General features: G+C 39.5%; 1 protein-coding gene across 11 annotated transcripts in view; it reads right to left on the bottom strand.

Moving 5' to 3' along the window:
• The window catches only part of BNC2 (basonuclin 2), a 485,308-nt gene that overhangs the window by 324,224 nt on the left and 149,301 nt on the right, over positions 1-11,783 (bottom strand). For 8 of the 11 annotated variants that reach the window (XM_059889392.1, XM_010807784.4, XM_059889385.1 and 5 more), the window contains exon 2: positions 4,917-5,117. The exons of 2 other annotated variants lie outside the window; for them this stretch is intronic. In XM_059889392.1, coding sequence (XP_059745375.1) covers positions 4,917-5,117 — 201 coding nt within the window. Of the gene's footprint in view, positions 1-4,916; positions 5,118-6,009; positions 7,221-11,783 lie in introns of those variants that run through there. One more of the 11 variants, XM_059889387.1, reaches the window with a different exon arrangement.

Below are 11,783 nucleotides of genomic sequence, written 5' to 3'. Positions count from 1 at the left end.
CACAAATTAGAGAGGAAACTAAATTGGAGGTAGGAGCCTACTAATTCAACAGGCTGAAATTACATGCCTCCTAATATAATATAAATATTTATTTTAGCATCAAGACCGTCAGTTTGGTCAATTTAATCCTTTTTTAGTAAGATGTGATTACTGAAACACACCAACTGTAAGAAGGGGAGTAAAAAGGGAGGAGGAAAAGTGCAGAAACCTAGAGATGGCTGATGCCTGGCAGTGAAAGTCATTTTCAAAGACCATTAACTATCAACTGCTTTACTCCGGGCTCTGGTTAAATAAGAATATACATCCTCTGTTAAAAGGGACAGCTGCATGAGGGGGATAGAGTTAAGAATAAAATACATGCTATGAACTAGAAAGAAGAATCAAACCACGATATACAATTAGGCATCTGACTTGTAAGAAACACTGCCTATGTGCCTTTTAAACTGTTAGTGCATAAACATTCAAATTATTTGGGGGGGGGGGAAGGTAGGAAGTCAGACAAAATCACCATTTCCACTTAAATATATAGATTCAACCAACGGAAACTGTGCTTGCCTATATGAATAGAAAGAACTAAAAGACTACTGGGAGGAAAATGCATATCGAACCTGCTTTTAAATGGATGCCAGCAATGTTGTTATATGTTTCTGACAATATATTTTATTTAGCATTTCTCTGAAATGGGCTAGATTTTATATTAGTGAGAAAGTTTGCTTGATTCTGTCCTATCTCTGGTGAGCAGACGCTCTGGTATTAATGTAAATCACTGATTTAATTTTTAGCTTTCTTGGTTTGCCCCTCACCTATCTAGGAAACGATTTCTCTGGTGATAACTAACACATCATGCTAATGAGAGAATCTAATGCACAATAGAAAAATGTCACTACTAATAATATTTGCATGAAGTTAAATAAAGCAACTGTAGGAGAATGTCAGACAGTTGTTCTTTAACAAGACACAGTTTCACAATGAAATTATGTTGTTAATTTTGTTACATCATTGGGTGAATCCTAAATTACTACATAATGATGCACAGAGTCATTTATAATTCTAACTTAGTATTTCACTCGTGTCTGAAAAGAGACCTTATTAAGGGATTCACATTTTATTTGAAACAGGTTAAATATACCTCACCAATAATAAAAGGTAAATGCCTCTAGTAATGTGTAAAGCATAAGCTCTAGCCCTTTACCTGTTACAGTTTTATTTCTGAGAAGATTTCAAAATATATTATTAGACTACTGCATCCCTTGAGGGAGTACAAACAATTTTAATTGCTATTCTCTCACATGAACAAAGTATTTACAAAAATGGAAAAAAAATCATCATTTAAAGCCTGGTTTAAAACAACAACGATTTCCAAAAGCAGACCTTATTTTCTGCTTTTAACAATACCTTGTGAGGTTAAAATGGGCAAAACAACATTCTGGACTCTAGGAGATGAACAGAAAAGATGAGCAAAGAGTTTCTGGTTATTCTCGACCTGTCACTGATCAAAGTGACCCAAAGAAGAACTCCCTTTAGAGAAGTTAAGAGTCATGCCCTTCAAGGTTATCAAGTATTTGTCTGTATGGGAAAATATTATCCCTTTTGAAAAAAAATCATACTAAAATATGGAAGAAAAATATAGAGGCAAGAAAATGCAGTCAAATTGTCATATCTTGAACTTTAGGGGAATAGACTTAGTTCCACCAAATCTAAATTGGCTTCAGATTGTGGCATCTTTTTGTTAGAATTAGACAGACTGAAATATTTACATATAAGCAGATCTAACTTGGCTCATACAAAACAAAAGACAAAGATTTTTATATCCCTACTTCCTAAATTACCCATAGAAGACACAACGCTAGAATATTAAATTTCAGTATTTATGAGCTATCTCCCACTTTAAGTTTTGCTGTAGTTAAATAATACGGATTGTGAATTCTCTATAGTTCAGTTTTGAAACTGGCTAGTCAGGCTTTTCTAATATTTAAAGAAATGATCAGGTCAATCTCTCAGTTTTTATCTTATTACAGATAACTTTGAAACAAAAAAATGCCCCAAATATTCACTTCATGAACTAAGTCCATTTTTTTTCCTTAGAAATTAAAATAATCTTAATACAGGAAAAATATCTCTAGGCCTTAGAAATATAAAATTCTGCAGCTTTAACTGGACAAACTTTTACCTGTAGTAAGACAAAAACTGGCTTAATGTGTAATAGAGACTAGTATTCCTTGAAACTGTTGGCTTCGAGAGAGATCATGTCAAGAAGTGTCTTTCCTTACACTGGCACCTACACACATGTACACACACACACTGAATCAGCATTGCTGATGAACTATAGGTCAGGAAAATAAACATGTATATTGAACATGTACAGTACACATTTTAGGATTTACACATAGTTTCAATTTAAGTTTACACAATATTTATACAAACTAAAACATCATCCTGAAGGAGGAAAAAAAAACATGTAAACTTATACCCTCTTTAGATGCCTTCCAAAAATGCAGAGGAGCTAAGCATTTAATAACCATGACAGGAAGAAAAAAGAGGGAGTTGCCAACTACATCAAAACCAAAAAATAAAGAAAACATATAAAATAAAATAACTACACTTTTTAAAATTGTGATTTTCTCCTTTCATTGTACTGTTTAGTAAATAGTATAATTAACATTACCTCATACAGCAGCCATAAAGCATAAATTATTTCCCTATATTTCTACTCTTTCCATAGTCACTGATGCTCACTTTCACACGTATATAAACACAGGTACACACAGAAGAGATTTTTATACATCCAGGGAGTGAAACAGCTGGATCAAAGACATCATAATGGTTTAGCTGCACAATTCCTCTGTCTGAGCAATTTCAAATTATTTTCCCAATTTTGATCCACCGTTTATGTAATTTACTTTTATTTGTTTTTTAGCTAAAATGCTTTGCACAACTTAAAATCTCCTTAGATTCAAATCTACTTGGAAATGGGCTAGTGCCAAAGAAGCAATCTAACACCATCTATGTGGTTCAATAGCCATTTATCAATTGATCATTATCTCTATCTGGTTTTATTAACTCTTTTCTAGCTAGAGGGAGACCTAAACCAACTTCCCCTTTCAAAACACACACACGCACACATACACAGACCACGACCTCCAGTAACAAGAAAACCCTGAAGATGATATCTAATTTTTAAAGTAGAGAACAAGTTATTTGGTCCTAAGGTCAGTGAAAACATACTCTGTGTTCCAACCACGAAGAGAGTCACCCAGGCAGGGATGTGCCTCAGAAACACACCTCTCAAAGCACCCGGCAGTGGCAAGCCAAAGAATATCTCTGAGAGGAAATGAACTTTTTAACTTGCAAGAATGGGAAATTGCACATAAAGAGTTGCTTATTGGGCTTGTGTTGATTGCATTTAAATCCCAGCTTACTGTATCAGCAGTAATCAGGGTCCCTCTACAGGATATGTCAAAATACACCTTATTCAAACGCATTTATCCTATCTAGAACTGTGTGATACAACTGTTCCCTAGCTAAAGGCTACAAAACCCTGGCTCTCTGTACTACCTTTCGCAGATGTATTTCTAAACTTGTGGTAGTCTCCAGTCTGGTAAACTGGTTTATTTCCTTCTTCACCAACACTTTAAAAATCAAATTAACTCAATAAAAGTATTTAGTTCTCATGAACTCCTTACAAACAAAGTAGGTTTCCATAAAAGAAAGTAATTGAAGTATTTTTTTTTTTTTTTTTTTTGAGAGAGAGAGAGAGAAGCAATACCCATTTCCTAACAACCTCCATCTGCTTAAAATCCCAGTGTACAGTCACACTTTCGTGCCGTGCGGAGGCTAATATCATACTAACTCTTGCTTTGTGTGGGTCTGATGGAGGCTTTTGAAAAGCAAAGACGTGTCTGGGAGGGAGGCACCAGGGAACTTCCCTCCCTCGCTTGAGCACAGTCCAAGATGAAAGTTTCTGGGTTGTTTCCCTTCGCTTCCTCTCCCCCTCGCTCCCCCTCGGAGCCGCAGAGCCAGCGATTGTGCAAGAGGAGCCAGGCGCGCGGGGCGCGTAGGTACCACCAAGCGCACGGTACACGGTATGAGCCGCGGGCTCCGCTGATTAACGAGCAGCGGCCGGCGGCCTTGGGCGGACACGTCGACCCTCCCCGCAGAGCCAGCGGCGGCGCAGCCAGGCGGCCCGAGGACGGCTCTGGGGAGGACGCCAAGGCTGCCGAAGTGTGAGTGCACCGGCCGGCGGGTGGGCGAGCGGGCGGGAGCCGAGCGGGAGCGGCGGGAGCGCAGGGCCAGCGCGCAAGAGGCGGCGGCGGCGGCAGCGGCGGAGGAGCTGGGACCGGCCAGCGGCTCAGCCCGTCACGCACGCCGCCTCCACCCGCGCCCCTCGGCGGCGCTGCCAGCGGCTCCCACGCAGCCTCCTCTCCCCGGCCGGGGTCGGAGTCAAGCCGCTTCTAGCCCGGGGAAGTCCGTCGGGCAGGGCCGAGGGGCCCCTATATTTCATGGCCGTGGGGTTGGCAAACCTTACTCTTGAGATAGCAGCCACTTGGATGAAGTGATTAATGCAGATAGATAACATGTCCTGGGTGGGGGTTTGGGGCGGGGGGTGGCTTTTTATTATTATTAACAGAAAACAAAGAAATAAATGAAGTCTTCCCCTGACCCTGGCTGGACTGTGAAACTTTGCCACAAATGCCTTTCCTTTCTTTTACTTCAGTATCCTTTCCCCCTTTTCTTTTAAGGAGCCCTTAGGGAAGCCGAGAAGTAACCCTGCTCGTTCCAGTAACAGTTATGACAAAACAGAGCCCAAACTACGAAGTGATCAGGATTTCAAAAATGTTTAGAAAGGAAAATACCAGAAACAAAAGTACACATAACAATTCAAGGTTTCCTTTAAAAAAAAAAAAAAAGTAACTTACCTGTTGGGACATTCTGAACAAGAGGTTAGTATCAGCGTTTTGCCATGTTCCCATGAACCCTGGTTCAGCTGGAGTCGTTCTGGTTCCGAACTGCATGGAGTTGTCAGTACAGGAGTCTCTTAAAGTCAAGTCTCTTGCCCTCTTTGGCTCTCTGTCTCTCTGTGTCTCTCTTTCTCTCACATCCACTTCTGCCTCTTCTGACTGAAAAGTGAAGGTGGATTTTTGAGCCTCTTGGCAGCCAGTAGCAGGAGTGTAGTGTAGTTAAGAAGCTGGCTGAACTGTGCATTTCATTTGGGAAGGGGGAGATTTGGGGGAGGGAGGGGGGTCAGAGCTTCTTTTGCACCTTCTACACAGACACCCCTATCATTTATGCATAGATTGTGACTCCCTGAGCTTGCCTTCGCTCGGTTTAACAGCTGCCTGTCAGGTGTGCAGGCAGCACTGGAGACCCAACCATCAGCTTCAAACTCTCAGCCACTGCATGTCATTGGATAGAAGAGCTGAGAGTCAACTGCACTGTTCCACTGTCAGGCACCGAATGACACCCTGCACTAACCCCTCTCCAGACACACGGAGAGATACACACTCATGCACACTCCAAGCAGCACCGAGATCAGGGATGGTCCACAGGGCAAGGAGAGGCTGGGGCCCTTCCCAGGGAATTTTTCCCAACAATGCTTTCGGGTATAGCATGCAGTATCTGACATTAGTCTTTGCTTTAACATTTGTAAACTACCAGGCTTGAAAACATTTTTTCCCTCTAATTACACTGGAAGAAAGACAAATACTCAGCTGTAAGAGAATGTGAAGTTGGCTTAGGTGTTGTCTAAATGTTAGCTCCTAAAAGAAATAGTATGTGCTGGGCTATTTATAATCACATATAAACTCCTGGAGAAAATAATATACATAGTGATGTGACCTTACACTCTAAAAAGTATATACATAAACCTAGCAGGTTTTTGAACATAGAAGATGCACAATAAACATTTGCAAAATAAATACACACTATTTATTATACAGTTCCCTCGGGGCATTAATTACTCAATTGGATGTTAAACAATAAGAAACTGAATGGAAAAGGAAAAAAGTGTACCTTTTCTTAAAGCTCAATAAGTAGAAAAAAAAATCCTTTGTTAAAGTTCCTGGATGAAGCTTCTACAATATCCTTTCAAATCATAAAAAAGAAAAAGATGAAGAAAAAAAGCCTGTCCCATTTCAGGCAAAAAGTAATGAATATAAAAATTCCACTTTTCATTCAAGATCTCTATAGAAAATTCTATAACATTTTCCAGCCTGATGAAATATAACCTCGATAGCATGTTGTATTTTTAATTAAACCCAGTTTAAAACAAAACATCTATTTATTAGATCGTATTTATCTACCTTATTTATGGAAAAGCAGAACTGAACAAAATGCACTGTACGTAAACAGTAACTCCAAAATGGAAAGCTAAATTCATGTTGTCTCATAAAAGTAGTCAGCAGGAAAAAGCCATCCTTCCTAAACTTAAAATGTAAGGCACATTAATCTTCAACCACCTACAAATACTGAGGACAAATGTACCACTCTCCTTGCTCCTTCTTAACTCAAGAATAACAATAAACCTTACTCTCTGAAACAACAAAAAAAAACAGAAAAGAGCTTCAATGGCAGCTCGGTGTCATTAGTGGACAATGAGAAAAGATGAGAAAACGTGCAGTATGTTGACACAAATGTGCCTTCCCCTCTAGAACCGCCATCTCCTGAAAGCTTTTCTGTTAAACTTCCCTCCGGTTCACCACCATTAAGCACAAAAAAGTCTCAAAAGCAGCAAATTCAATATCTGAAGAGAAACAAACAAGAACCTGAAGAATTGTTGCCTTAAAATATATTAAGTCCACCTGTGGTCAATAAAAATATTCTGGAGGGGGGAAGGCAGAAAAACCCTATGAGTCAATTGTCAACAGTGACTGTACCTTTACAGCTAGCTATTACCCACTTAAACTCCCTCTAAAATTTGCTAGCCTCTTGATTTCTGAAGTGGCACTCAGTGCCTCAGTCAAGCTGCCTGCTCAGCTCCTGACCTTCCCACTAATGGCTGTTATTTGTGGGAGGCTTAAGGACACTGTCAATAGCAAGCTTCCTCCTCGCTCCTTGCAGGCTCTGTTGTATCGCTTTGCCTGTGTGCTCTCTCTCGCCTGCCTCTGGCTCTCCTGCTCTCACCCTCTCGGCTCCCCCTCCTTCCTTCCTCTCTCCTTCACTCCCTCTTCTTCTTTTTCCAGCCCCCACCCCTCGTTTCTTCCAGTCCTATGGTCCTCTCCTTTCCCAAGTATCCCCCTCCCCACCAACCACACACACACACACACACACACACACACACACACACACACACTCTAACAACACAAAAATCAACTGGCATGCAGCAGCAAGCACCTGCAGTAATAGACTCTTTTATTAAAACTGTTATTCTGCAAGACTTGAAATTCCCCATGGACCGGGCCATGTCAAAGCCGATATAATTAACTAGAGGCTCAGCAACGGATCAATTACCAGACAAGCAAGTGATAGTGAAATCAATGAAAGATCATCAGCCACATTATCAGTGTTGCAACTCATTAGGGCAAAACTGAGAAATGTGCTCAAAGCGAGCCCAAGCAAGGTGGCATTACAAAACAAAGGGCTAATTTGGAGACCCTGCTGTGAACAATCTGTAACAGAATTAGCCTTTTTTCCCCCTAAACTGCACAACTCTGTAACTAAATGTGACAGACTGAGAGAAGCAGTTTATTAAGACACCAACCCCAAGTTTATTTAGTTCATAAACTCTCTCCTAGAAAATCAATACAGTCTGTACAGGGTTATTAGGCTGACTAGCTAATACATCCAAATCTGGTCTGCCCGGCTGACAAAATGCTACCCAGCCTAGGCAGGCTGAGCTCTTTCAGAGGGCAAAGCTTGGGTTGCCCTACATGAAACAAGTCTACAGTGTACGGAACTAGTACCTGGCATGTAACTACTGCCAAGGCACACGCCTCAAAAGCACCAGGTTATCTAAGATTTTTTTTTTTTTACTAAAAATCTATCATGCAATTCTGCACCTGCTAAATGGATTTGATCAAACAAAATTTTAACTTGTTTATAAGAACAGTCTACAAAGAAGACAAGCTTTCATAGGATAAGAGGTAACAATTAACCCTGACTTGCCAAGAAGTGAATGAACAGGTAAAACGAAAACAAAAACCTTAGGCATAAACACATACTGTGCTTTGCAGATTTTAAGTTTCAAATGATCATTTTTAAATCAAGTCCTCAAAATATAAATTTGACTCCTCTAGAAACCTCCAAAATGCTTGATTGGAACTTGCCACGTACTTCCACATAGAAACACAGCATGCAGAGTCCCCAGTTCTAGGATAATCTTTTGTCTAGCAAGCAGGACACCTATCAGGACAGAGGTACAAAAAAATACACACCCACAATGCACAAACATGACTTTTGCGTTTGTCTACTGGCTATATAGTTTGCAGATTGTAAAATAACTGTCTAGAATCATTTGTATTAAAATTACTTAAAACTAGGGGAGTAGAGGCAGGCATCACTTACACAGGTTTCTGCTGTCCTGATCCATGTATTTCCACTGAAAGACTCACAAATACGAAAGGCTGTATGTTGGCTTTCCCACTCTTACTGAGAGTGAGAGACAAACCATGGGAAGAAATACACCAATTAGGTCTAAATGGCACCCAAGTTAGTAAAGACACTGTGAGAATGTGAATATCTCCACCTCATCACAACATGCAGCGGAAATACACTTACACGAAAGTAAGAAACTCAGATGCAATTTACAATATTAAAGTAAACCGGAGAACTGAAGAAAAAAACAAAAGGACAATAGTTTTTGGAAGTGATTTCTTATGTTTAAGATGTTTTCACATTTAAAATCTTCCAACAAAAGGGTTATACATAAGCATGACTTCATTGTATTGGCTCTAAGATACTAAATCCTAAACTTCAAAAAAAAAAAAATTCTTCATTCTCACAAGACTTTAATAAAATCCAACTTACAGATTCCTGTAAACAAACATTTGCCCCCTAACTTCTGAGCTGGCATTTACCAAGTATCTCATAGCTCATGTTTTTGAGTAATCTATAAAAAAATTAAATATATATATATTCTAAACCTATACTATAGATACCAATATTTCAGATAGTAATCAAAAGTTGTAATTACAAAGAAATTTTAGTTTTTAAAACCTTTTTGCATATAACTACATACTGTGCATGTACCCTCAATGAGATCCAATTAGTTACAAAGAATTTGCATTTCAGTTAGTGTGGGATAACAAGACTACAGGGAGGCACAATGCAATTCCACCAGCAGAGTTAGAAAGTGTGTTCTTTCTCTTGTTAGCTCTGTAAGCAATAATTCCCACAACCGACTATTTTAAATGTTACTGATCTTTTCAATATTTGGGTATTGAGATGGGTTAGATTTTTCCCTCCATTAAAAAAAAAAAATCACAAGTTGGTAACAAATATTAGCCACAATGAACACCTTGAAGAAACAAATGAGCTAAGGATTTTGTTTTGTATGTTTGTATGTGTGATTTTTTTTTGAGGGGGGGATACTGTTTGTTTTCTTTTTAATGTTCATTATTAATTTCTTTGAAAACACATTGCTTTCTTAAAATAAGTTCCATAAGTGAAGGTAAGGAAGTATCACTGAGACAGTTCTATGTAAATATATGTGGTTTTGTGATAAAGGCATGCATTTAGTACACAGAGAAAGTACTCAAGGATTTTCCTTTTTTCAGCTATGTTTCCAGCAATGTAAATCCTAGGCAAATATCAAATAAATGTACGATTTATAGACACAGTTTAACAAGCATCTCTAGGACTTCCGCTGGTTCATGGAACAATACCTGTAATTCCCTGGGTTCAGTTCAGCAGCTGTTAACAGATTCTGTAATCTGTAATGACAGTAAACTGGCCTTTGCTCTTCTTTTATGCACTATTCATTTTCAAGGCTTGGTTAAGTACAGAGCTGGGTTAAAGATCAGTGGTTTTTCATGTGACACACACTGGTATTCATCTAATGGCTTGTCAAGACAAAACTGTCCTGTTCTTGCCAAAATAATAAAAATGACGCTCCACATCGCATGACAATCAGCACTTCCTCGTGGTAAAACAACTCAAGCTTTTGTACTTCACTTATTTTATAGAGAAAAAAAATTCTTAAGTTATTGGCTATCCAAACCTATCTGCAAAATTAGGCTGCTCTTCTCAAAGGAGATTTTTAAAATGTTATGACCGCTCAACCCTCAACGGGTAAACTAGTTTCTAATCAAATCAGACTTCAGAGTATAAAAAGAATGCTGAAGCTACAAATTCGTATAGCATTAACGTATATAACTTAATATATGCAAATTATGCAGAAGCAGCAGGCTGGGACCAGTCACAGAGGTGGGGGTAACCAATTGAGGAAATGTCATTTTTCCTGAAAACAAAGTATGGGACTTGCTTTGCAACATCTGTTGGGCTGTGTGAAATGTTAACAGATGTCTTAAGTGAAAAAAAGGAAAAAGAATTAATAAAGGAAACCCCCTCTGAACAGATAATCCACCCAAATTTCCATATTCTGGAGAAAAAAAGTTGACAGCAACCTTTTTCCCCTGTGAGACCTGCCATCCCTACCTTATTGTGAGTTTCATTTTCTGTGTGAGGCTAAGGGGGAAAATTTTTTGATTCATTATCAAGAATAGAGAAAACGTAAAAACAATAATTTCCACTGAGGTTTTCCCTTTGTGAATAATTATATCATAATCTAAGCTGCCTGTTTTCTCTTGAGTCACATAGGTCATTTGATGGGAGGACAGTGAAAATTCACCCTCCTCTAAAAAAAACACACACACAGAGAAAAGATGAACTATTACTCTGCCTGCATGCTACGGGGGAAAGGAAGGTGGGAAGAAGATTAAAAAGGAGCTCATAAGGTATGTTAGTTGCTCAGTCGTGTCTGACTCTTTGCGAACCCATAGGCTGTACCCTGATAGGCTCTTCTGTCCATGCAAATCTCCAGGCAGGGATACTGGAGTGGGTTGCCATTCCTTTCTCCAAGAGATCTTCCCAACCCAAGGATCAAACCTGAGGCTCCTGCACTGCAGGCAGATTCTTTACTATGTGAGCCACTGGGAGTTTGGATATGAACATATCTGGAAAATGCCATAGACAGAGGAGCCTGGTAGGCTATAGTCTATGGGGTCACAAAGAGTCAGACACGGAGTGAGCAACTTCACTTCACTACACTTGGAGAGGCCCATCCTCACAAATAAGATCATCTATCACACCTACATCTCTCAGCTCCACTGGCTCCTAATTTCCTCCCATTACCAGCCTTGTAAGAATTGAAGTACCTCTCTTTCAACAGCCAAGGGCTCTACAGAAGTCTGATGATCATGAAGAAACATTTTGGATTCTAACAGTTGGATTTCTTTTTTTTTAATAAGTCGCTCAGTCGCGTCTGACTCTTTGCGACCCCATGGAATTCTCCAGGCCAGAATACTGGAGTGGGTAGCCTTTCCCTTCTCCAGGGGATCTTCCCAACCCAGGGATCAAACCCAGGTCTCCTGCATTGCATGTGGATTCTTTACGAGCTGAGTCACAAGGGAAGCCCTGGATTTCTGCATTTAAATTTTGAGGAAATCAGAAAACTTTTTTCAGATTCTCATTCGTGTATTAATTTACTGGAAGACCTAAGTAAACTTGAATGCAGTTGCCTTTAAATTTAGATTTAAATGATGAAGCATGTCTGCCAACTACTGACTCTAACCCTGTGTCTGCTCCTTATGAATGTACTGAACTATGCACCTGTATTCTTCAATAAATCT

Source organism: Bos taurus, chromosome 8, assembly GCF_002263795.3.
Source record: "Bos taurus isolate L1 Dominette 01449 registration number 42190680 breed Hereford chromosome 8, ARS-UCD2.0, whole genome shotgun sequence".
NCBI classification, from domain to species: Eukaryota; Metazoa; Chordata; class Mammalia; order Artiodactyla; family Bovidae; genus Bos; species Bos taurus.
This window is presented reverse-complemented; position numbering and strand designations above follow the sequence as displayed.